This window comes from Hemiscyllium ocellatum, chromosome 31, assembly GCF_020745735.1.
Source record: "Hemiscyllium ocellatum isolate sHemOce1 chromosome 31, sHemOce1.pat.X.cur, whole genome shotgun sequence".
Lineage (NCBI taxonomy): Eukaryota > Metazoa > Chordata > Chondrichthyes > Orectolobiformes > Hemiscylliidae > Hemiscyllium > Hemiscyllium ocellatum.
The window spans coordinates 34161242-34187886 of NC_083431.1; the positions used below are offsets into that span (position 1 = coordinate 34161242).

Genomic DNA, 26645 nt, shown 5'->3' on the forward strand with positions numbered 1-26645 from the left:
ACCAGGCACATTATATTAACCATTTCCAGTCCTTTGATACACTCCCTAACTCAGGTGACCTCTGAAAGGTCACCACTAATACCTCCACAATCTTCTCAGCTATCTCCTTTGGCACCCTGGAACGTATTCCATCTGGTCCAGGTGATTTATCCACCTTCAGACCTTTCTGCTTCCCCAGCATTTTATCCTTAGTGATGGCCACTTCATTCACATCTACCCCCTGATTCTCTTGAAAGTTCTGGTAAGGCTGCTGGTGTCTTCCATGGTGAAGACAGTTGGAAAGTACGTATTCAATTCCTCTGCCATTTGTTCCCCATAACAATTTCTCTTGTCTCTCTTGTCTTTTACATATCTAAAAAAACCTTCTGCAATCTTCTTTTAAAATACTAGCTAACTTCATCTTCTCCCCCCTTATTTTTTTTATTGTCTGTTTCTAAAGACATAATTCTTTGAATTTTGCATCACCTATAGACAGGGTGACGAAGAAGGCGTTTGGCATGCTTGTCTTCGTTGCTCAGTCATTTTGAGTATAGAATACGGGAAGTCATGTTGAGGTTGTACAGGATGTTCGTGATGCCTCCACTTGAGTACTGTGTGCAGTTCTGATTGCCCAGATATAGGAAGGATATTACTAAGCTGGAGAAGATTCAGAAGAGATTTTTTTACCAGGATGTTGCCAGGTATGGAAGGTTTGGGTTATGAAGGAATGCTGGATAGGCTGGGTCTTTCTTCCTTGGAATGTAGGAGGTTGAGAGGTTACCTTACAGAAGTTTATAAAATCATGAGGGGTATAAATGGAGTTAATAGTGATTGTCTTTTCCTAGGATGGTGGATTTCAAGCTGGGGGGCACATTTTAAAGTGAGAGGAAAAAGCTTTTAAAACACATGAGGGGCAATTTTATTTACACAGAGGGTGGTTTGTGTGTGGAATGAACTTCCTGAGGAAGTGGTGGATGTGGGCATATTTGCAATGTTTAAAAGATAATGATATATATGATTAGGAAAGGTTTGAAGGGATATGGGGCAGGAGCAGGTAGGTTTAGTTTGGAATTATGTTTGGCATGGACTAGTTGGACCGAAGAGTCTGTTTCCATGCCTTATGACTCTGACCATGACTTCCTAATCTTCTGGTTGCTCACAAATCTTCAGAACCTCATGTGCTTTTGTTTTTGCTTTTATTCCCTCCCTGATTTTCCTTTGTCAGCTATGGTCACCTCATCCTCCCCTAATCATGTTCCTTCTTCCATGGATGATTGTCTGCTCGGCCTCCTGAACTATTCCCAGGAATTCCTGCCATTCCTGCTCGGCCGTTTTCCCTGTGAGGCTCCCTTTGCAAATAAGTATTAAGAGTGTATTGCTGGAAAAGCACAGCAGGTCAGGCAGCATCTGAGGCGCTGGGACATAGATATTTTAGGCCAGAGACCTTCATCTGGAATGAGGCTGGGAGCCTCCACCCTCGAACAACCACCCTCTCCTAGTCCTTACCTTCCACCCCACCAACCTGCACATAAATTGCATCATCTGCCAACATTTTCGCCACCTACAAATGGATTCCACCACCAAGGATATATTTCCCTCCCACCCCTTTTTGCAAAGGCTGTTCCCTCTGCGACTACCTCATCAGGTCCATGCCCCAAACAACTCACCCTCCACTCCTGGCACCTTCCCCTGCCACTGCAGGAATTGCAAAACCTGCGCCACACCTCCTCCCTCACCTCCATCCAAGGCCCTAAAGGAGCCTTCCACATCCATCAAAGTTTCACCTGCACTTCCACACGTCATAGAGTCATAGAGACGTACAGCATGAAAACAGACCCTTAGGTCCAACCCGTCCATGCCGACCAGATATTCATATACCCATCCAAATGCCTCTTAAATTTTGCAATTGTACCAGCCTCCACCACTTCCTCTGGCAGCTCATTCCATACCCGTAATGCCCTCTGTGTGAAAAAGTTACCCCATAGGTCTCTTTTATATCTTTCCTCTCTCACCCTACACCTATGCCGTCTAGTTCTGGACTCCCCGACCCCAGGGAAAAGACTTTGCCTATTTACCCTATCCATCCCCCTCATAATTTTGTAAACCTCTATAAGGTCACCCTCCAGGCCTCCAATGCTCCAGGGAAATCAACCCCAGCCTATTCAGCCTCTCCCTGTAGCTCAAATCCTCCAACCCTGGCAACATCCTTGTGAATTTTTTCTGAACTCTTTCAAGTTTCACAACATCTTTCCGATAGGAAGGAGACCAGAATTGCATGCAATATTCCAATAGTGGCCTAACCAATGTCCTGTACAGCAGCACCATGATCTCCCGACTCCTGTACTCAATATCTGCCCAATATCTGGAAAGCATACCAAACGCCTTCTTCACTATCCTATCTAGCTGCGACTCCAAGGTCTCTTTGTTCAGCAACACTCCTTAGGACCTTACCATGAAGTGTATAAGTCCTGCTAAGATTTGCTTTCCCAAAAGGCAGCACCTCACATTTATCTGAATTAAACTTCATCTGCCACTTCTCAGCCCATGGGCCCATCTGGTCAAGATCCTGTTTTATTTTATGTTAACCCTCTTCACTGTCCACTACACCTCCAATCTTGGTGTCATCTGCAAACGTACTAACTGTACCTCTCATGCTCACATCCAAATCATTTATGTAAATGACAAAAAGTAGAGGGACCAGCACCGATCCTTGTGGCACTCCATTGGTCACAGGCCTCCAGTCTGAAAAACAACCCTCCACCACCACCCCTGGTCTTCAACCTTTGAGCCAGTTCTGTATCCAAATGGCTAATTCTCCCTGTATTCCGTGAGATCTAACCTTGCTAATCAGTCTTCCATGGGGAATTTTGTTGAACACATTACATTTAGATCACATCTACCGCACTGCCCTCATCAATCATCTTTGTTACTTCTTCAAAAAACTTAATCAAGTTTGTGAGGCATGATTTCCCTCGCACAAAGCCATGCTGACTCTCCCTAATTAGTCCTTGCCTTTCCAAATACATGTACATCCTGTCCCTCAGGATTCCCTCCAACAACTTGCCCACCACCGAGGTCAGGCTCACTGGTCTATAGTTCCCTTGCTTGTCCTTATTACCCTTCTTAAAAGAGTGGCACCACGTTAGCCATCTTCCAGTATTTCAGCACCTCACCTGTGACTATCGATGATACAAATAACTCAGCAAGGGGCCCAGTAATCACTTCTCTGACTTTCCACAGAGTTCTCGGGTACACCTGATCAGGTCCTGGGGATTTATCCATCTTCATGCGTTTCAAGACATCCAGCACTTCCTCCTCTGTAATATGGACATTTTGCAAGGTGTCACCATTTATTTCCTTACAGTTTATATCTTCCATATCCTTTTCCACAGTAAATACTGATGCAATATATTCATTTAGTATCTCCCCCATTTTCTGTGGCTCCACACAAAGGCCGCCTTGCTGCTCTTTGAGGGGCCCTATTCTCTCTCTAGTTACCCTTTTGTCCTCAATGTATTTGTAAAAACCCTTTGGATTTTCCTTAATTCTATTTGCCAAAGCTATCTCATGTCCCCTTTTTGTCCTCATGATTTCCCTCTTAAGTATACTCCTACTGCCTTTATACTCTTCGAAGGATTCACTCTATCTATCCTGCCTAAACATTGCATATGCCTACTTCTTTTTCTTAACCAAACCTCAATTTCTTTAGTCATCCAGCATTCCCTATACTTAGCAGCCTTTCCTTTCACCCTGACAGGAATATACTTTTTCTGGATTCTCATTATCTCATTTCTGAAGGCTTCCCATTTTCCAGCCGTCCCTTTACCTGCGAACATCTGGCTTAATCAGCTTTCATAAGGTCTTGCCTAATACCGTCAAAATTGGCCTTTCTCCAATTTAGAACTTCAACTTTTAGATCTGGTCTATCCTTTTCCATCACTATTTTAAATCTAATAGAATTATGGTTGCTGGCTCCAAAGTGCTCACCTACTGACACTTCAGTCACCTGCCCTGCCTTATTTCCCAAGAATAGGTCAAGTTTTGCACCTTCCACAAACTGAATCCATTCACATACTGAGTCAGAAAATTGTCTTGTACGCACTTAAGAAATTCCTCTCCATCTAAACCTTTAACACTAAGGCAGTCCCAATCTATGCTTGGAAAGTTAAAATACCCCACCGTAACCATCCTATTATTCTTACAGATAGCTGAGATCTCCTTACAAGTTTGTTTCTCAATTTCCCTCTGACTATTGGGGGGTCTATAATACAATCCCAATAAGGTGGTCATCCCTTTCTTATTTCTCAGTTCCACCCAAATAACTTCCCTGGATGGATTTCCAGGAATATCTTCCCTCAGCACAGCTGCAATGCTATCCCTTATCAAAAATGCCACTCCCTCTCCTCTCTTGCCTCCCTTTCTATCCTTCCTGTAGCATTTGTATCCTGGAACATTAAGCTGCCAGTCCTGCCCATCCTTGAGCCATGTTTCCGTAATTGCTAAGATATTCCAGTCCCATGTTCCCGACCATGCCCTGAGTTCATCTGCCTTCCCTGTTAGGCCCCTTGCATTGAAATAAATGCAGTTTAATTTATTAGTCCTATCTTGTCCCTGCCTGCCAGGACTGTTTGACTAACCTCTGTTCTCAACTGTACCAGTCTCATATTGATCTCTTTCCTCACTATCTCCCTGGGTTCCACACCCCCTCCCCCACCCCACCCCACCACCCCACCTTACTAGTTTAAATCCTCCCGAGCAGCTCTAGCAAATCTCCCTGCCAGTATATTAGCCCCCTTCCAGTTTAGGTGCAAGCAGTCCTTCTTGTACAGATCACTTCTACCCCAAAAGAGATTCCAATGATCCAAAAATGTGAATCCTTCTCCCATACACCAGCTTGTCAGCCATGCATTCATCTGCTCTATCCTCCTATTCCTGCCCTCACTAGCTCGTAGCACTGGCAGTAATCCAGATATTACTACTCTCGAGGACCTCCTTTTTAGATTTCTACCTAACTCTCTGTAATCTCCCTTCAGAATCTTAACCATTTTCCTTCCTATGTCATTGGTTCCAATGTGGACAATGACCTCTTGCTGACCCCTCTCCCCTTTGAGAACATTCTGCACCCTCTCTAAGACATCCTTGATCCTGGCACCAGGGAAACAACACACCATTCTGCTTTTTCTCTGCTGGCCACAGAAACGTCTGTCTGTACCTCGGACTACAGAATGCCTGAACGCAATTGATCTCTTGGAAACCGACATACCCCTTGTTGCATTAGATTAGAGCCAGTCTCAATACCAGAAACTTGGCTGTTCGTGCTACGTTCCCCTGAGAATTCATCACCCCCTACATTTTCCAAAACAGCATACCTGTTTGAAACAGGTATATCCATAAAAGACTCCAGCACTAGCTGCCTACCTCTCTTACCTTTCCTGGAGTTAACCCATCTACATGACTGTATCTGAGACTTTCCCCCCTTCCTATAACTGCCATCCATCACATACTGATGCTGTTAAAAATTCCTCATCGCTTCTATCTGTCTCTCCAACGGATCCATTCGATCTGATAAGATTCACATCCAACAGCATTTATGGCAGATATAGTCCGCAGTAACCCTTAAACTCTCTTTAAACTCCCAAATCTAACAAGAAGTACATATCACTCTACTAAAGGCCATTTTTGCTCCTTCACAATCTATAGACTCAGAAATTAACACCGTCTTATTTCTCTAAAAAACACTGCCCCAGGTTAAATTAATAGTTATGGCTTATATTTTAAGTTTAATTAAGAGACATATCTCCAAAAACATATAATCTAGAAAGAACCCACTCTATTCCCTACTGCAGCATTTCTATTGGACACACTTGAAACAATGATTAACGTATCTGATTCTGTGCTGTGAACTTCGCCCAAACTGGTTCCTCCAAGATTAGTTGTGAATTTCACTGTTTGTTAATTTTCCCAGAAGCATCCCGATGTCCAGCAATACGTTAATTCAAATCAGCAAAGGCAGTACCTGGGGTAAAAAAATGAGGTCTGCAGATGCTGGAGATCACAGTTGAAAATGTGTTGCTGGTTAAAGCACAGCAGGTCAGGCAGCATCTAAGGAATAGGAAATTCGACGTTTCGGGCATAAGCCCTTCATCAGGAATGAGGAGAGGGTGCCAGGCAGGCTAAGATAAAAGGTAGGGAGGAGGGACTTGGGGGAGGGGCGATGGAGATGTGATAGGTGGAAGGAGGTCAAGGTGAGGGTGATAGGCCGGAGTGGGGTGGGGGCGGAGAGGTTAGGAAGAAGATTGCAGGTTAGGAGGGCGGTGCTGAGTTGAGGGAACCGACTGAGACAAGGTCGGGGGAGGGGAAATGAGGAAACTGGAGAAATCTGAGTTTATCCCTTGTGGTTGGAGGGTTCCCAGGCGGAAGATGAGGCGCTCTTCCTCCAACCGTTGTGTTGTTATGTTTTGCCGGTGGAGGAGTCCAAGGACCTGCATGTCCTCGGTGGAGTGGGAGGGAGAGTTAAAGTGTTGAGCCACGGGGTGGTTGGGTTGGTTGGTCCGGGCGTCCCTGAGGTGTTCTCTGAAGCGTTCCGCAAGTAGGCGGCCCGTCTCCCCAATGTAGAGGAGGCCACATCGGGTACCTGTGCAGGTTATTCTCTCTCCTGCACTGACCTCACCATGTGCTTCCTTTGTCTGTTCTTCTCCCTTTTAAAACTGCTGTTGTTTTGACTTTTTTTCCTCAAAGTTCTGAAACAGTAATTGCTGCTCCTGGAATTCGAGGAAATCACCTCCAGCACCTAAAATACCTCAAAAAGGAGTAGCCGTTACAGCCAGAAATTTTTCCTGTTCTACATCTTTGATTACCCAGAATCCTGTCATTTATTGTATCTGTTGCTCCCGATGCAGTCTTCTCTACACTGGGGAGACCAGACACCTTCTCACAAGACACTTCAGGGAACATCTCTGGGGCACCCGCACTAATCAAGCCCACCATCCCGTGGCCGAACGTTTCAACTCCCCCTCTGCCGAGGACATGCAGGTCCTGGGCCTCCTCCATCGCCACTCCCTCACCACCTGATGCCTGGAGGAAGAACGCTTCATCTTCCACCTCAGGACCTTCAATCCCTTGGCATCAATGTGGACTTCACCAGTTTCCTCATTTCCCTTCCCCCCCCCCAATCTTCTGACCTTCCAGCTCAGCACTGCCCTCATGACCTGTCCCACCTGTCAATCTTCCTTCCCACCTATCTGCTCCACCATCCTCTCCGACCTATCACCTTTACTCCCCCTCCATCCACCTATTGCTACCTTCCCCCCACCCCCCTCCCACATTTATCTCTCCAGCCCCAAGTTTCCCAGCCTCATTTCTGATGAAGGGCTCTGGCCTGAAACATTGATTATCCCGGTCCTCGGATGCTCCCTGACCCGCTGTGCTTTTCCAGCAAAATACTCTCAACTCTGATCTCCAGCATTTGCAGACCTCACTGTCTCTTTGCAAATAACTCTGGCCAGTTCCTCCCTCCTGTCTTTGTCGTTACCTTTTACTCAATTACAATGCCGCTAGATCTGATTCAAGCTTTTCCATCTCAAACTGCAGAATGAATTTTATCATATTATGGTCATTGCCCCCTTGGGTTTCTTCATCTTAAGCTCCTAATCAAATCTTACCAATCAAATCATTACACACATCATCAAATCCAGAACTGCCTGTTCCCTACTGGGCTCTCCCCAAGCTGTTCCAAAAACAATCTCAGGCAGTCCACAAACTCCTTTTCTTGGGATCCACTACTAAATTGATTTACCCAGTCCACCTGCATATTAAAGTTCGCCATGATTACTGTAATAGTGTTTTTTCTATCTTGATTTATTTTCTTCCCCACACCTTGACTACTGTTCGAAGGCCTGTACGTGAATCCCATCAGTCTTTTTTACTTTTGTGATTCCTCATTTCTATCTACACAGATTCTACACCCTCTACACCTATATCATGTCTTACTGTTGATTTAATTCCATTTCTTACTAACAAGGAAACCTAGCCTCCGCTGCTCATGTGTATCCTTTCAAAAGGACACATACCCCTGGATATTTAGTTCCCATCCCTGATCCCCTTGCAGCCACATCTCCAATGATACTCTTGTCTGACCCCCAATTTCAATTTGCACTACAAGCTCATTTACCTTGTTTCATATCCTTTGTGCATTTAAGTACAACACCCTCAGTCCTGCGCTGACCACTCCCTTCTCATAGTTGTCCCCTCATCTCCTGTGCTTGAAGTTAAGATTCCTGAGCCTTTACATACTCTGTCCATTACTTGGTCTGGAAATTTAAATAAACCGTCCTGAGCCCTCTCCAGCTTTCAACTTGATTCATAATTTTCCATGCAATTGAACCCCACTCTCCATCAACTAGTTTAAAGCCCTGGTCATGCAATGCACCAGGACTCTGGTCCCAGCATGATTCTTTCCCCAGTACTGTCCCAATGTCCCATGATTTCAAACTCTCAAACAATCTCTGAGCCACACATTTACCATTTTAATCTTGCACCAATTAGCTCATGGCTTATTATCTTTTTGTTTCTGTTTTTTTCTTTTAGCCCATAACTGTTCATACTTCCTCATATTCCTCTTTAGATCTATATTGTTAATACCTACTTGGACCACGACAACTGGATTGTACCCCTCCCACTCCAAGTTCCTCTGTAGCCTGGATGGGATATCCTGAACTCCTGGCACGAGGCATGCCACACAGCTTTCAGGACTCCTGATCCTGGCTACTTAGACAAATGGCTATTCTCCTGACTATACTATCCCTGATTACAACTCTTCCCCCTACCCCTTGAAGAGTTGGCTCCCTCCACCATGGTCAGTTTACTCAGCCTCCTTAACAGCCCTATTCTGATCCACATAGTGAGCAAGAATCTCAAATCTGTTAGACAATGTCAAGGGCTTAGGCTCCTTCAGTACTACCTCTTGCATCCCTCTACCTGCCTCACTCATAGTCACACCATCCTGGCCCTGACTGAATTTATAGTTAGTTAATCGAAGGGGTATGACTGCCTCCTGAAACACAGCATCCAGTGAACTCTCCCCGTCCCTTGTGTGTTCAAAGCTCAGGCTCCAGCTCATCAATCTGAGATGTTGTTTCTCAATCAACATTTGTTGCAGATGTAGATACTACAAACTACAATGAGGTTCACCAACTCCCATATTATTGAATTGAATTGAATTTATTGTCATATGTATCGAGGCACAGTGAAAAGCTTTGTCTTGTGAGTAATACAGGCAGATCACAGTTAAGAAGCATAGATAGAAATAATAGGTAAACAGCGGCAAAAACAAAACACAGGTATAGGCAAAGATTAAGGGTTTGAGAGTTCATTCAGTATTCTAACAACAGTAGAGTAGAAACTGTTGTGAAACCAGCTGTTGAGTGTTTAGACTTCTGTACGTATAATAGGCAAATTAGCAGCAATTACCAACCAATGAACTTATGGTTTCTGTGTGATGTAACTTTCTTTGGTGCTGGGCTCCTGATCCTGGACTTCAACTTATCTTGTTAAAGGGTCTTACCAACCATTAATGAAAAAGCCAAGCAAAATGCCCTTCTTCCCCTTTGCACCAAATTCCAAAGTCCCAGAACTATTCTCACACAGGTGATGTCTCACTGCAGATGCGATCTCTCCTTTCCTGACTGTGTGTGCAACTTACTCATCAGTAAACATTACTTCTAACCTGATGTTCAAGGGGATACTGTACTGATGAAGCAGCTAAAGATAGTTGGGCCCAGGCCCCTGCCACTTGAGTATGCATCTTTTCAAATGCCTTTCATTTCCACACAGGTTAACATCCAACACAATTTCCTGCCACTTCTGTAATTCAATCTTTCTCTAAATGGAGACAATATGTTACATTCTCTTTCACTTTAAATTGTTTCGAATGACAAGAACAAGAGAATAATAACCATGTTCCACTTTCTGCTTTGGGCATTGTTTTGGATTCTTTCGAAGTCAGTTGAAAAAAGCTCAGCTCTTGTTTACAGAGAAAAAACAACCCTCGTTGGTTAACTGTTGCTCTTGCTTGAGAACCTCTGGGGTTGTACATATTCTGTAAATGACTATATTTTCAAAAGTGACAATTGCATTTGTTCATTTACATATTTGTGTACCCGAACTGCAAATCAATAGCCATTTAAGTATTTAAAAACTTTTGGCTTCCAAGAACTACGATTTATTGGCCAAATTCTTCCCTTGGTGTTTGTTTGTGCATGTTAACCAGTTTTGCGCCTTCATGCAATCAAGTTTGTTTTATAATTCATCACAATGTTTCAGTTTATTAAAGAAACCTGGGTAGTAGATCCTTTTATTCTAATAGAGAAAGCATAAACTAATCATATTGTGAACTGGATAAAGCAAAATGACTTCCTTCCTATCACACTGATGAATTATACAGTACATTTATTTCAGTGCCAGTGTAGTACCAGGCATGGAGGCTAAATGTCCCAAAGGTTAGGGAATTGAATCAAACAGCATGTAGCTTGAGCTGTTCACAACAAGCAAAGTACTGAATTTACCCAACTAGCTTGCACTTACAAAATGCAAAACAAATTCTCAACATTAGGTGCCATTTTGCAATCATTTGCTGAATATCCTCAGTGTACACAGAATTATGCTGACAGCCAATTTAGGATGGTTAAGCAAGCTTGCAGAGTGACACATGTATGTATTGGAAGTTACATCTATTAACACACTAGATCCTGTTGTTTGCAGACTGAAAGGAAATATACACACACTGAATCTGTTTCAACTTAAAACAGGTGACAGCCATTCAACACTCTTTTCTCAGTGCATTATGTTAACCAATCAGTCAACATGCCTGGTTTGAAACTTTAACAAAACTTGGTGGTTAATTATCAATTATCACTAACGTGTATTGGTGCTGTTTTCTCCCAGTGTATAAACATAGGTTTTCCCCTTAAATTGGTTTTCTCCAAAATTCTTCTGGAGTGCAAGATAAAAATGGCTTTGACAAAATGTCTTTTTTTTCAACAATACTCAAATTTGTGTTGTGGCTACAGAATAGTAAGATGAGAGGAAGACAGTTCACTCCTTCCACCTCCTAACAATATGACATTAGGGAAGTTTTATCTTCACTGCACTTGTGGCACATTTACAACTGTCTCTCAGAGGACAAAAAGGCTAACTGTGTGAACTCTCAGTAATGCAGACATTTTGAATCTATAGAGGATGGACTGGTATCAGTGCTGGGGCAGAATTTCATAAGAAAACATTTAAAATATCCCATACATTCTACATTTCCTGGAAGTGTCATTTTGCTGATTTGATACAAAATCTTACTTATTTCGTGAATCAATGGTTCTAACGATCATGTGATATACAAAGTATATTTTAAAATGCTGACATAATACTTTGTTTTTATGAGAGAAGCAAAGCAGTGGGAAAAGGTATAGTCAAATGAAAGGATACACAGTGAAGGAGAAAGGACAATAGATTATCACAGGGTCATAGGACAACTAAAAACCTTAACACAAACAAAAATAATAAATAGTATGACAGAAGTGCTTTCATCTGCTATTCTAAGTGAAAAAAAGGGGCCTTTCAAAAATATCCAGTGAATATACAGAAAAGAACTCAGAGGTAGGAAATGCAGTAGTTGGGATGGCATGTAATTCAAGGGATGCCACTCAATAGTGTTAGCCTCAGATGGTGTCTCCATTTGTACAGATTTTGGCTAAAGCATACTGATGGGGCAGGGCAGCAATAAACCAATCGGTCTGTGCATGAGAGAGCAACACATGCAGGTCTTTTGGTGTACAGCACAAATGAAAAACCTGAAGAAGTCTGGAACTCTGTCAAGGAAGTAAAATGCTGAGTCTTTACCCAGGGATCAGCATTGGAAGCTAATGCTAGATAAAGTTGAAGGGAGGTATGTGACTTAAACCTTATTTTGCTGGTGATTGATTACGTGCATGAACTTTTATGTCCTTTTTTTTCACTTTTATTTTTTAGTATCATCTGACATGATGTGTCTTTCCTACCCATGCTCCCTTGAAACCCTGTCAAACCAATGAATTACTAGCCTATGCACCATTGGGAATGAGAATTGTGTCCGGTGCCATATTTATGAAGTATACATATCTTTAAAAAGGTGCTAAATGTAGAAAGAATTATCGACTTGGGAAGATAATTAAAAGCTATCTCAACATCTTTTGCATGGAGGAACAAGGGAATCTTGGCCAAAGTAGTGAGACCCAATCATAACATTTAAATTGCAAGTAAAACAACAATATTTACTTAATTGCCTTACTTATTTCATTTTTGCCACAAAGGGGTTGTGGATATTCTGAGTAACAGAAGAAGTTGGATCTTCTGTTTTACGCTTCATAAATGCCCTGATCTGGAATCTACAATAGTTTCATGGACAATAGTTCTCACCAACCTATCTGTTATGACTCTAGTAGGAATTCCTAAACTAATAATAGAGAAAATGTAAAAGGCAGAAAAATGTTAAGAACTCACTATTTATCATTCCAGAAGATGAGGAATATACTGTAACAATGTTTAATATGCAATCTAATAACTGAGATAAGTTTATTCAGAGCAATAATTGTTCAGGAATATACAAATGAAAAATTTACAGCATAGCCTCTTATCTCCTGATACAGGTGTTAGGAAGTTTGCATATATTCTCACACTAATACAATGCATTAAAATATCAATGCTACTCTTCCTAAAAAATGAAATGCAAATTAAATAAATGTATATGCAACCCAATACTTCAAAACTACAATGCAAATTAATCAAAAAATAAACTTGATTTTTAAGGATAAAGCAAGTGTAAATCTGACTACAAAGTAAAAACCAACTGTCAAACAAATGTATTAATGTTAAAATGTCACAAAATGCAAGGATAAAAGTAATTTACTTATAGGTGTGGCATCATGACCAATAACATACACCTGATAAATAATCACATGTCAATTCAATGGCTTTCAACAGTTTCTTCAAGTAATCTCAAATGCAGGGACCATCCAATAATGTAAATATTAGTGTGATGATAATTAAAGCAGTATCAGAAAAGGATGATAAGATGATATAAGTTAATTAATACTTAAGAAAAGGTTTTGAAGACATCACTGGTTCATATATAAAAAGACTCAAAAATAAGAAATTAGTGTTTGATTTTATATTTGATGAGTTCAGTTCTTCTCCCCTTTCTAATATCATCACATTTCCCACTATGTTTTATCAAGCTACTTGCTTGTACAAGTAGCCAGAACAGATTCGACAGGGCACATAACCTCCCTTTGTGCTGTAACCAATGATTCCAAGTACAAATATGATATCCAAAGCGCAGAAAGAACTGCCTAGTTGCATAAATAGAGTGCAATTAATAATTATTTGATATATAGTAAAGATGCTGTAATCCACAGAAAATATCAATGTGCTTTATAATTTTATGACACACTCAGTGGCATTGAGAATGCCTTTCTGGAATCCTTGGTGTGTTCAAGAATAGCAAACCATTAGCTTCCAATTACTAGCATGCTGGTAAAACTAGACAACTTCATTACCGTTATAATTTCATTTTCTCACGACCTGCTAATCTTGCAATTTCCCAAGACAGCAGTCTTCCAGTACCTCATGTATTGTATGAATGGCAGTGACAGTTTTGAGAAAGCCAAAATTGCTTGAAACAACAGAAGGTATCCTGGTGCAGACATTTTAATTCACTTCACCTTGTTAGTCATCAAAAATGAGCAACATTGAAGAGAATGCATGGAAATCCTGAACAGAACTTCTCATTTTGTTAAAACAAATCCAGCAGGGACCAGCAAGCCTGTTTTTGCTAAGACCAAACGTGACTGAAACAATCTACTTGAAACCTTTGGGGACTGTTAAAATTTTAGTTTGAAAATGTCTTTTTCTGTACAGCAGTAATCAATGATAAAACTTTAGCTCTGAATAGGCTGTGGTATTCCAACTGAAAAAAATGTCATTGAAAACAGCAGTTGTCTATCGGTTAGCTCCATAATTATATTAAATATATAAAAAGTTAACAGGGGAAATGGATTCAGTTTTTATAAACTGTGTACTCTTGGAAGTTAAATTGTAGGTAACAACAATTCTGTAGTCATCAGTCCAGAAGTCTCAAATTGTCTTAAATCTAAGAAGTTTGGTCTATTGTACTCATATTTTACTGCAGCATATAAAGAATTAAATTTAATCAAAATGGCTTGGGTATACCTTTTCTATATTTATATATTTGCATAATTGTTATTTTTTCGTGGGATTTGAGGTGACTGGGAAGGCCAGCATTTGTTGCCCACCCTGAACAGAGTGGCTTGCTCAGCTATTGCAAAGGACATTTAAGAATCACTATTCTCAAGACTAATTTTATATTCCAGATTAATTGACTAAGTTTAAATTTCACCAGATTCCATGGTGCGATTTAAACCCATGTCCTCAGAACATTAGCCTGGGTCTATGTATTATTAGACAAGTGATATTACAACAATGCCATAATGTCCTCCATATCACAATCACTGAAATTCAACAGCTAATAGTCATTGACTTGAACACAGCTAATAAAACTGTTGTCATTATATATTTGCAACAATTGTATAAAACATATTCATCCAGAAGAATATCTAAACATTATTGATAATAAAGAACAACCAAAAGCATTGTGAAATAACCATAATTGTGTGTAAACTGATGGACATCTTTGAAGTAAAGAGCCAGGCACCAAAAATTCAAATGCACAATATTATTTCATGCACTAACAAAAATAAAGATATGAAGAGCTGTGAAAGTAGTGATGATAAGGTAATGTCATGTTTCAGCTGAGTGAACTGTTTAATTGGTGAATAGATCCATGAATGTTTGACACTTTTTTGACAGCATATAGTTGCTGTTTGTAAAATAAACAGCAAATGGGACTAATGTTTAGTGTCATAACAGGGAATCATAAACACAATTCCCATGTAGTTTACTGACAAAAACATATGTCTGACTTCATGTTCAAGTGGGTTATATTTGCATATTCTGAAGCAGTATCAATGGACCTTATAAAAGTAGCAGCTGAAATTCATTAAGAATATATTGCTAAATCCAGCCTTTTTACTGTGTGATGGCTCCGGAATGCAGGAAGATAGTCATCAAATTCCATTTCCCAGGCTGGGTAGTCAAATGTCAATGATATTATAGTTCTTCTAGAAAGGCCACTTGTGTCTTGGCTGTTACACTTTGTAGATTAAGCTGCAGAATAAAAGCAAATAAAAGATGTAATTTTAAATTGTTCAATACTTTCCAAGTATGCAGATAAATCCAAGTTTTATTCTAGCATTTATATGTGCTATTTAGCTATTTGCTAGGCTGTAGCTACAGCAAGCAACAAACTACAAGATGCCAGCACTGGTTTAAATGAAAGAGCTTGCGCTCATACACCATTTCCAACATTCTCATTATTTTCCATGATCCTGCACAACTAATGCATCACTTGTTGAACTGCAATCACTATTATTTTGCAGGCAAACCTACAGTCAATTTTTCACACAACATTCCCTCAAAAATATGCATATTTTCAGCTATACTCATGTTTTCATGGTGTTTATTAAAGGAAGAATGTTGGGATACTGGAAGAAAATTCTAGGTTCTCATTCTAATAGTTCCATAGATTTTCTCTATCCACATGATGAATGGTCAGATTAATTTGTCATCCCAAAGACAGCACTTTTGACAAAGCAGCATCTTGTCATGATGACCCTTGCAGAATGAAACTTGAAACCACAACTTTTTCATAAGATGATAAGAAATAAAACCAGTAGACAATACAGCTAATTAAGCCTTTTCGTTCTGATCGGGTTTGATCTTGGGCTTCAATACCACTTGTATGCCTGTTCCCAATATCCTTCATTTCCGAGAGAGCAAACTTCTGTCAATCTGAGAATTAGATGCATTCACTCAGTGGCACGAATATTACTAGTGAACCAAATTAGAACTTAAAAACCTGCAAGCTCACAAATGTTCTTAACGCAAGCTTTCTAACTTATAACCACAAGGGGGCCACATTTTACCTTCGGTATATACCTGTGGGTAGTAGCATAGAAATATTTTTTCCACCCAAATGAAACATACTTCTTGTATGCAATCACAAGATGTACAAAGCTCAAGTACAAATAAGAATTTGAAGTGATAGGTCTGAATAATATTTGGAAAAATGAAACAAAATATACAAACACAACATACCAACCTTAGTGCGAACACAATATAAAAATTGTTCTCATTTACAAGGGCAGATAAATGTACATCAAATCTGTGTAGTGGCAAGACAAAATGTTAATAACTTCAAATACTCATTATATGTATGTTCTGATTGCTACTTCCCACCTCTAGTTCACTTCTTCCAGCTTGCTGATAATCCCATTTGCTACTTCCCTATCTAACCTTCCGTCATCACTTTGACATTCCACTCCTGCCTTCCCTCTCACATCCTCATTTCTGAAGTCTCATCAGTGAGCTCAGGACAGAGGTACTGAGAGACAGGAAACAAGTTTTTTTTTGGGGGGGAGGGGGAGGGGAGAGTGACAAACAGGAAGATCAGAGGGAAAGGCAGACATCGATGGAGGCTGAGAGGGGAGGCAGTGAGCATGAGGGCTGAAAGGGAAACGAGGTGAGGGCCAAGGGGCAGAAGAGTCAAGGGGGAGGTGGTGAGCAGGAGTGCTGTTTGCTGGGTGAATGGTCAGCAGGAGGTTAGGGTGGGAGATGGCGAGAAGTGGTAGCTTGTTTTTTAAAATGACCGTTGTGGAGTAACTAGTAAAACGAAAGCAGCGCTATTGAGGAAACATCCCTAATATACAAACCACTCAAACAAAAGCATACTATGATTAAAAAAAGACCTGAAACAATTGCAAATTCTGGATTCTAAAACAAAAACAGAAATTGCTGGAAAATCTCAGCAGGTCTGGCACCATCTGTAGAGAGAAACCAAAGTTAACGTTTCAGGTCCAGTGACTCTCCACAAATGCTGCTAGCTCTGCTGAGATTTTCCAACAATTTCTGTTTTTGTTTCATACTATAAGCATCTGCTTTGAACTGGAGGTATCTGTATCCATTTATGAATCTCTCAGAGCAAAAAAACACCCTTCAACAGGTTTTCATTTGAGCTGTTCTGATTCAATTACTTGAGTGGTACACATCTGTCCATCCTACTCTGGTATTGCATCATTTACTCCTTAAATTCTCCTCAGTATTTTTGCTATTTCCAAACCTGACCATTCCAATGTACTCCGCTCATCTTTCACCTTCGATGCACATAAATTCATCCCAAACTTTGTAGCCTGCATCCTAACTTCATCACCCCTGTGCCCTCTGATTTACACTAGCTCCTGGTTGGTCAAAGTCTTGATTTAAAAATCTCATCCTTTTTTTCAAATCACTTTTCAAATCCCTCCATGGCGCTGCCACTCCATGACTGATTAAACTGAATTATCTGCTTCCTGCAATTCTTGATCATCCTAACTTTAATTGCTTTGCCATTGGTGGCTATGTTTGGTTGCCAAGCGTCTGAACTCTCCAAATCTACCTCAACCTCTCTTTTTCACTACTTGGACACCCCTTAAAACCTATTTCTTTGACTATTTGTTTGTATATGAACCAGCGCCAAATTTTGTGATCCCGTGCAGCAGTCTTAGGATATTTCACAAAGTTAAAAATACTATATACAGTAAATGCACATTTTTGTTACACTTTCCCCTTTCTTCCTGTTTGCACCACAAGGTGGCAGTGCAGCATGTACTACTTACAAATACAATCTCTTAATGTAACTGTCAGTCTTGGGTGTGAAGGCAATCAAATAATTTGACAGCCCAGTGAGAAGCAGTCATATTTCCTCGCTTTTAGATAATTCTTTCTCAAGTATTTCATATATGAGCTATTTTAATATGTGATTGTAAGTTAAAATTTGTCCACAAGCCAGCAATCCTGTAAGCAGTGATATCTCCTGCTGGCTACTGCTGTCATCAATTCGTAGCGGACACAGTCTCATATTGCAAAATAGCCCTCTGACACCTGCTGCTACTACATATTTACTTCTGCATCCTACACAAAGGTTCCCTTTGCAGGCCATAAATTTGTAATATTGAAAAATCATGCCTTTGTACACAACTTCTGATTCTGTCCAAACTCCTCTAGAAAGAACAGATAACAAAGGGCTGTCAACAGATCCCATGTAGCCAAACTCAATAACCAATTATCTCAGTAAACAAATGGCCAATGGATGCAGCACAGATATTTGAATACCTTCTGTCAGAAACTTGAGGACAAACAATGAAGTTTCTGGGTTAAAGTGAAAACTATACAGGGTCCTCTTTAAGGAACAGAAACAAACATGATTGAATAGGCAACCACTCTGTTTTACACAGTCCACACATTGAGAAAAGATATCTACATTTATCCTGAGGCTTCAACAAACATGTTGCAAGCTTTCCCCTACATTATACTGGACATATAGAACACAGACAAAAGAATGTCATGTGAAAACGACAAATGTTGAGAAAATTTGTTTTCATAGTCAACATTGCATCTTTTTATGTTGCGTCAATACTCAAGTGCTCACCATCACAATCTCAAGGGCAATTAAGGATGGGCACTAAATGCTAGCAGTTACTGATGTTCACAGACTGTGTATACTCCATTCCTATCTCCTGAGCTTTGTCATATCACAGAAATTAATGAGGATAAAGCCATGTAAGTTTCTCCAAATAGACCAATAAAGAAACCCAAATGGATTGTGCACGTAGCAGCCACTAATTGTTGCCTATCCACGAGGAGAATTACAACACAGGTTTGGGTATTCCAACTTTGTGAAACAATATTTCCTCTGGCTATTCCACAAAGAACAAAACAGTGGGACTAATTGACAGCTCTTTCACAGAGCCAGCAGTGCGTGTGATGGGCTGAATGGTCTCCTTCTGTGCTGTAAAAATCGATGATTCTTAGACCCTAATCATTCTAACAACCTTTCAAAAGCTTTCTCAATTCTAAAGACAACTGCACACATTAGAATCAAGAATGGGAAATATGAGCACATTATCACATCAAAAGTCACATTTCAGACAAAATTAGAATGCAATAAACCGATTAATATCTTAATAATCTACAAGAACAGGCATATGTCCTCGTTATGGAGCCAGACCACTAGGAGATGAACTAAACACAAAGGCGAATTGAGAAGGAATCAGTAAAATCTAAGATAATGAGGTACAAACTGTCAAAATAACAATGGACAAAGAACGGAAATTTTGCACAGAAGCACAAAAGAAAATTACAATTTACAAAATGACGTCATGGGCTAACATGTTGCAGCTTAATTAAAAATAACTAGAACCAGCTGACAGGTTATCATAAACTTAGCAAGATGTTAAGACTATTGAGGCTAGTCTACCAAAGCACAGCAGAGTTGACAAAGTCTCGCTTTTGAATTCCGTAAACAGATTCAAACAATACACTTATGACTCAACTCAAATGAGTTCTTGTGCAATTGTTAACACCAGTAATCTCTCAGTCACAGTACATAATAGATAATCAGAATAAAAATCATTAGTCACACTTCTCAATGTTTTGCAATTCTCTGGCTGGTTTCTTAAGATTAGATTAGATTACTTACAGTGTGGAAACAGGCCCTTTGGCCCAACAAGTCCACACCGACCCGCCGAAGCGCAACCCACCCATACCCCTTCACGTAACACGTCGGGCAATTTAGCATGGCCAATTAATCTGCCTTCCCTGCACATCTTTGGACTGTGGGAGGAAACCGGAGCACCCAGAGGAAACCCACGCAGACAGAGGGAGAATGTGCAAACTTCACACAGTCAGTCGCCTGAGGCGGGAATTGAATCTGGATTTTTGGCGCTGTGAGGCAGCAGTGCTAACCACTGTGCCACCCTAGGGGTCTGGATACAGGTCATCCTGAACAGGCATGGTGTAACTGTTAGGGAATACAAACACATTAGATTTTGGGTTTCTCTTTAATTGTCTGCACCAGACAAATATCAGGGTTGACTGGCATGTCCATAGTTCCAAAATTATCTTTGTTATATGGTAACTGCAACATTCAGCACCTGAATAGCATATGCATCATTAACTACCTTTAATTTCCTGGAGGCTTTAGGCTTATATTTCATATACTGATATAGTTGAAATATAGTCTCTGACATACTTCACAAGTTATTAACCATGGTCAATGACTTTCATATCAGTGTAAAATGCAGAGAACAGATTTTTTTTACAAAAAGAGGCAGTTGAGGGAGAAAGGTAAGACAAAGTACATTCAAAGTGAATCCAAATTAATTTAGGATAGCATCCGTACCTCTCATTGACTCCATCTCAGTTCTTAATTGAAACCTAGACTAAACCAGTGAAGTGAAGTGAAGCTTTTAACACAGTAAAACGTCACAAAATACATTCTGAGAACATTAATCAGACAACACTTAGCCACATTAAGAGATAACAGAATAAAAGAGCAAAAGCTTGGTCAAAGATGTGGGTTTTAAGAAGTGATGAAAAGGAGTAAAAAGAAAGAGAGGCAAGTTTAGGGAGGGAATTCCAGAGTTTTAAGCCAAATCTGCGAAAGACACAGCTGCTAACAGCAGAGGAAAACAAATCAGGCATGCACAATAAGGCTAATTGGAGAAGTGCACAGATTTGAGGGTTGCAGGACCGCAGCAAGTTAGACAGTTAAAGGTATGAGACCTGAATGGAGAGATCTGAATATAAAGATGAGATTTTCAATATTGAGAAGTTACAAATCTATTTTATATCTATAATTTAAATGCTTGATGTATACAAGCAGTGCCCAGGTTGCAAATGGGTTCCATTCTGGCATGTATTCACAAGTCAATTTGTACACTTTGTCAATTTGCCATTCCTGATGAAAAACATATGCTCAAAATGTCAACTCTCCTGCTCCTCGGATGCTGCCTGACCTGCTGTGCTTTCCCAGTGCCATACTTCATGAATTTGTACATGTTAGAACACAATACAGGACAATGTACAGCAGCTATTCCGAAGTATAGGAAATGTTCGTTTGCTAGGTGTATAAAGCTATACCCCTGTATGCAATCATGTTCGTAAGTAAGTGCGTTCGTAAGTCAGGGACCCCCCGTATATGTCGAAAGTCATGCAGGACTTTGGGTGAGTTGGAACTGGTGCAAATTCAGGTTGTAGTTTTATCCTAATTGAGTGTCATTATACTGCCATACTAGAACATTTATCAGTTTTTTTTGTATGCTACAGTTTTAAAAAAGTTAAACGTACTTTAGAAAATGGAATGTGCAACAGAGTTCACCAATCCTTACAAACTAATTTCTACCAAATTTATTACTATATTCCCACATCTTGTAAATTCTCGAGTCAAGTAAATCAATTAGCTACAATGACAGAATGGTTTGCACCTTACCAAAAGAGTTTGAAGTGGCTAAACACCGTCTCAAATCCTGGCAAAGTTACAAGATAAAGATTTAAAACGCCAGTGTTAAATTTAAAATTTATCCAAGATTTCCCTTGTTTGCTTTACAATATTGGATTTCTCCAATTTTGAAATTAATGACAGCTGCAGAGCAAACCTGTTTAATGAATGGTATGTTTGTTATGCACACTAGTATTTAAGTAGAATAACCTTAGCATAAACACTGCATTCATTTCCCAAAATTTTATGGAGTTTTTTCTGTTTCTCAAAGAAACACAGATTTTCATGGAAGAGATGCCTCATAGTACAGTAATATAGTAATCGGAATAATTCAAGACCTATAACCCTCACAGCCTTCACAATACCCGTGCTCATTCAATTGGATTGGTGCCTTTCCAAAGCATTGTACAAAATACTATTTTCATTCTTTTTTGCATCTTCTGGAAATAAAATACAAATATGTCTGATATGGTGGCTGACATTTTCCATTGTTCACTTACTGCTAATGCCAGAAATTATTTTTTTCATTACTGAATGCAATTTTTATAGAGATGAATGCTTATAATATGATAACCTTACTTTATGAATTTGAGCACACATCCAATTGGTGTAGACTTGTAGCATTTATTTATTTATTTTAATGCAAATAAATAATACTGGCAGGCATCTTTCAAACTGCTGATGTTGGCAAATTACCACTGTAATTCCATCTGCTGCGGTTAGATTTATTACTTTTTTTTAATGATTGTAAGTACAAGCGCACTCATCCTCCATGCAAAAATTAAAACAGCAAGAGCAAAGCTTCACACATTATCCCACAAAAATCCACAGCCTTCGAATAAATTATGGTTTACCCATGGGAAGAAATTATTTTCTTCTACTGAAATTGCCAAGTGAGGCTGGTCTAATGAGCTTCAGGCCTACAGCAATGCTGCTGTAAAACAACCAACTTCAAAGAGGAATACAGCAAGTCTGAAGTAGGTTGGCCTGCTTGCCACTCAGTGATACAAACAAATAAATTCTTCTTAAAAGGAGCTGGAAATGATTTGAACTTTTGTCAAATAAAAATGACACTTTTTTATAGGTATTTTTATTGAAAAAAGAAAATTTTAAAGATATTTTACAAAATTACAGAAGCAGTACAAACAAGTATAAACATCAATATAAAATTAAATAAGAGAAAAAAACAAAAAAAAGAGAAAAACCCAACTAGCTACTAATCTATCATACGAACAACCAAAACATAAAATAGGATATCATACATTACTAGCAATAAACAACGAAATAACTAAATAACTAGACACATGCTCAAAATAAATTTACATCAAGTCATTATAAAACCTGTATTTATAAGGATTCCTCCTCCCGGAGCTCCCCGAATCAGCCAGAACCATTACCAGCTGCTAGACAAAAGCCTTGGACAGTATGGCCGAAATATCTGTGTCGAACTAGTTCAAAAAGGGTTATCATGTTTTATAGAATAATTCCATTTTTTGGTGCACCACACATTTGTGAGGAAGTCAAGGGAGATATATTCCATGACTAACCTGTACCAGTTTGAAAGTCGTGGAGGGCTTTCAGCTACCCAATTCACTAAAATATTTTTCCTTGCACAGAAAGAAAGAAAGGTAAATAATTTCCTCCTGTACACATCCAGGGAGGGAAAATCTGAAGAACCCAAAAGCAGGGACACTGGATCCAATCTAATCTCCGTACCCAAGATCTCTGTCAAGGCATTCACTACTCTGTCCCAATACATACAGATCTTATGGCATTCCCATACACAATGCGTGAGAGTGCCAACTTCTATTTTACATTTAGGACACATTGGGGATGCTCCTGCCTTGAATTTTGTGAATCGTTCAGGTGCCATATGAGCCCTATGGAGTATCTTTAATTGAATAGCCTGAGTTCTATTACAAATAGAGATCTTTCTGGCATTTTCCCAGGTGTCCTCCCATATTTCTAATGAGACTTCCAACCCTAATTCTTGATCCCAGGTTTTAAATAATCGTTCCATGTCCTTAGATACGTTATTATGTAATGAGTAATAAAGAGTACTAATCCAGGAGGTCCCATTGGCTGTAGCACTCTCCTTTCCCTATCCAATTTGTAGGGATTAATTATCCGTGCGGTCTTTTTTTTTGTATATAATCTCGTATTTGGAAATACCGAAATACCTGTTAGGCAGTCTGGTGCAACTCCTCAAAGAACATCATAACCTCCCCATCGAACAGGTCTCCCAAGCAGGAGATACCTCTGGACTTCCAAGTTTTAAATGTAGTGCCTGTCAGCCCTGGCTGAAATCCCGATGTTCCCACTATAGGGGTATAAGGGAAGTCTTTTTGCAAGTTACCCTCATCTTGTCGCATTATCCTCCAGGCTTTAATTGCATTTAATACAATAGGGATTTTACAGTAGTCAATGATAGCTCTCATCTTGTCCATAAATAAAAGGTTGATGAGGGGACATTTTGCTTGGAATGTCTCAAGATCTAACCAGATTGATTGTGGGTCACAAGGGACCCAATCAGCTACATAAGATAATAAGGAGCTCAACTGATACCTCCTAAAATCTGGAAAATCCCGACCTCCCCTTGCTTGTGGGAGCTACAGCTTTTCTAATTTGATAACGGCCGTTTATGATTCCAAATAAAGGAGCCAAGCCAGCCGTAAAGCTTAAGTAACGCCTGTCTCGGCAGCATCAGGGGGAGCATTCTCAAGGTAGAATATTCATCTTAACTAGGGCTACTCTGCCTAACCAGGATATTGGGAGATCTCCCCAGCACTGAGGGTCCTGTCTCATTTTCTCCATTAAGTGCACGAAATTAGCTTTATACAGCTGACCAAATACTGGGGTGATAAAAATACCTAGGTACCTTTTAGTGATCACCGAAAGGGGAAGCAAGATCCGTCCCGTAAATCGGATACACTGGCATGGTCTCAGATTTCATAAAATTGATTTTACAGCTTGAGGACATACCAAATAAATTGATCACTTGGATTAGGCGGGGCATGGATATCAAAGGATCATTTAAGAAGAGGAGGACATCACCCGCATGTAGAATGATTTAGATTTAGATTACTTTAGATTACTTACAGTGTGGAAACAGGCCCTTCGGCCCAACAAGTCCACACTGACCCGCCAAAGCGCAACCCACCCATACCCCTACATTTACCCCTTACCTAACACTATGGGCAATTTAGAATGGCCAATTCACCTGACCCGCACATCTTTGGACTGTGAGGAAACCGGAGCACCCGGAGGAAACCCACGCAGACACGGGGAGAATGTGCAAACTCCACACAGTCAGTCGCCTGAGGTGGGAATTGAACCCGGGTCTCTGGCGCTGTGAGGCAGCAGTGCTAACCACTGTGCCACCGTGCCGCCCGGTGATTTTATGTTTGCCCGATCCAACCCTCAAAGCTGTTATGTTAGGGTCAGTTCATATAGCTTTCGCCAGTGGTTCAATCACTAGCATGAATAATAATGGTGAAAGAGGACATCCCTGACGACAACCCCTGCTAACACTAAAGCTATCCGAACTTAAATCATTGGTGGTCACCGCTGCTTTCGGATCATTATAAAATACTGAAACCCATTTAGTAAATACCTGTCCGACATCGAACCTTTCCAGTGTACAAAAAAGATATGGTCATTCTACCTGATCAAATGCCTTCTCTGCATCCAAGGAGACCGCAAAACCCGGTATTGTTCCCTGTTGACAGGCTTGTATCATATTTAAGACCCTTCTAATATTATTAGTTGAGCTGTGGCCCTTTATAAACCCATCTAGTCCTCTTTTATGATGTATGGTATGACCCTCTCCAATCTTAATGCTAACATTTGAGAAAGAATTTTGAGATCCACATTTAGTAAGGATATGGATCTATATGATGAGCAATCTTCTGGGGTCTTTCCCTTTTTAAGAATAAGAGAGATATTTGCTTCTCTCAACGAAGGCGGGAGGCAGCCCTGACTATGTGAGTAATCATCAATATTTATGAGTGGCCCGGCCAGTTCCCCTACAAATTCTTTATAGAACTCAACCTGGAATCCGTCTGGTCCAGGCGCTTTTCCACTCTGAAGTAGCTTAACCACATCGAGTACTTCCTGGGTTGTCAGGGGGGCATTCAAGATCGACACCTACTCCAAGGTTAAGCCAGAAGGGCCAAATTTTTAAAGAAGGATTCCATCTTCTCAGTTCTATCTTCACAGTCCTGCAATTTATACAGTTCAAACTAGAACTTCCTAAATGCTGTATTGATCTTTTTACGATCACTAGTCAGGGTACCAGCACTTTCTCTAATGGACGTCATGGCTTGAGGAGCTTTTTTCTTTCTAGTAAGGTATGCTAGGTATCTGCCAGGCTTGTTGCCATATTCAAATAATGTTTCCCTCTTTGCTATTTGGGTAAGTGCAGTATTCAAGGCTGCCCTAAGGGCTGTGATCCTTTGTAGCTTAGTAATGGAAGGCCTGTCAACATACACCGTCTCAGCTGTCTTCAAGCAAGCTTCGAGCAGGTGCTATTGCTCTCCCTTTTGACTTTTCTGGGTCGCAGAATATGAGATGACCAAGTCTCGCACATATACCTGTGTGGTCTCCCTCATCATCAACGGGTTACTGGCTGTACCTGAATTAATTTCCCCAGAAGGTTTTGAATTCCTGCGAAAAATACTTTATAAATTTGCTTTCCTTCAATAAGAAGGGATCTATAAGCCAATGTCAGGGGCCTATCCAATCATCCCTAATCTCGACTTCCATGTATACTGCAGCATGATCAGAAATAGCTATATTACCTATTTTACAGTATGGAATTCAAAAGGGTCGAGGGGGCAAAAAACATATCAATTCTGGTATGGCACTTGCATGGGTTAGAGTAGAAAATATCTACCCTGGGGTTGAAGGCACCTCCATATATCTACTAGCCCGAGCTCCTCATTCAGATCCGCCAGTTATCTAGATCTCAGAGATATACCTGTAGTGCTCTTCGGTATCCTATCTGTCTCTGGGTCCATAATACAGTTAAAATCTCCTTCTATACTTGCATGGCGGACTCCAAAAGCCATCAACTTTGAGAACGCTTCCATTACGAATTTAAAGGGATGCACCGGGGGGCAATAGAGATTCAAAATTCCATATTCCCCCCCATGTATTAGGGCTTTGATCAATACATATCATCCAGACT

At 40.3% G+C, this 26645-nt stretch overlaps 1 protein-coding gene across 1 annotated transcript in view; it reads right to left on the bottom strand.

Annotated features, from left to right (window-relative positions):
* Positions 1 to 9179: 9179 nt before the first annotated feature.
* nf2b (NF2, moesin-ezrin-radixin like (MERLIN) tumor suppressor b) overlaps positions 9180 to 26645 on the bottom strand; it is a 78093-nt gene continuing 60627 nt past the window's right edge. The window contains exon 18 of the mRNA XM_060848404.1: positions 9180 to 15249. Within this exon, the coding sequence (XP_060704387.1) occupies positions 15193 to 15249 (57 nt within the window). The 3' untranslated portion in view covers positions 9180 to 15192. The remainder of the gene's footprint in view (positions 15250 to 26645) is intronic.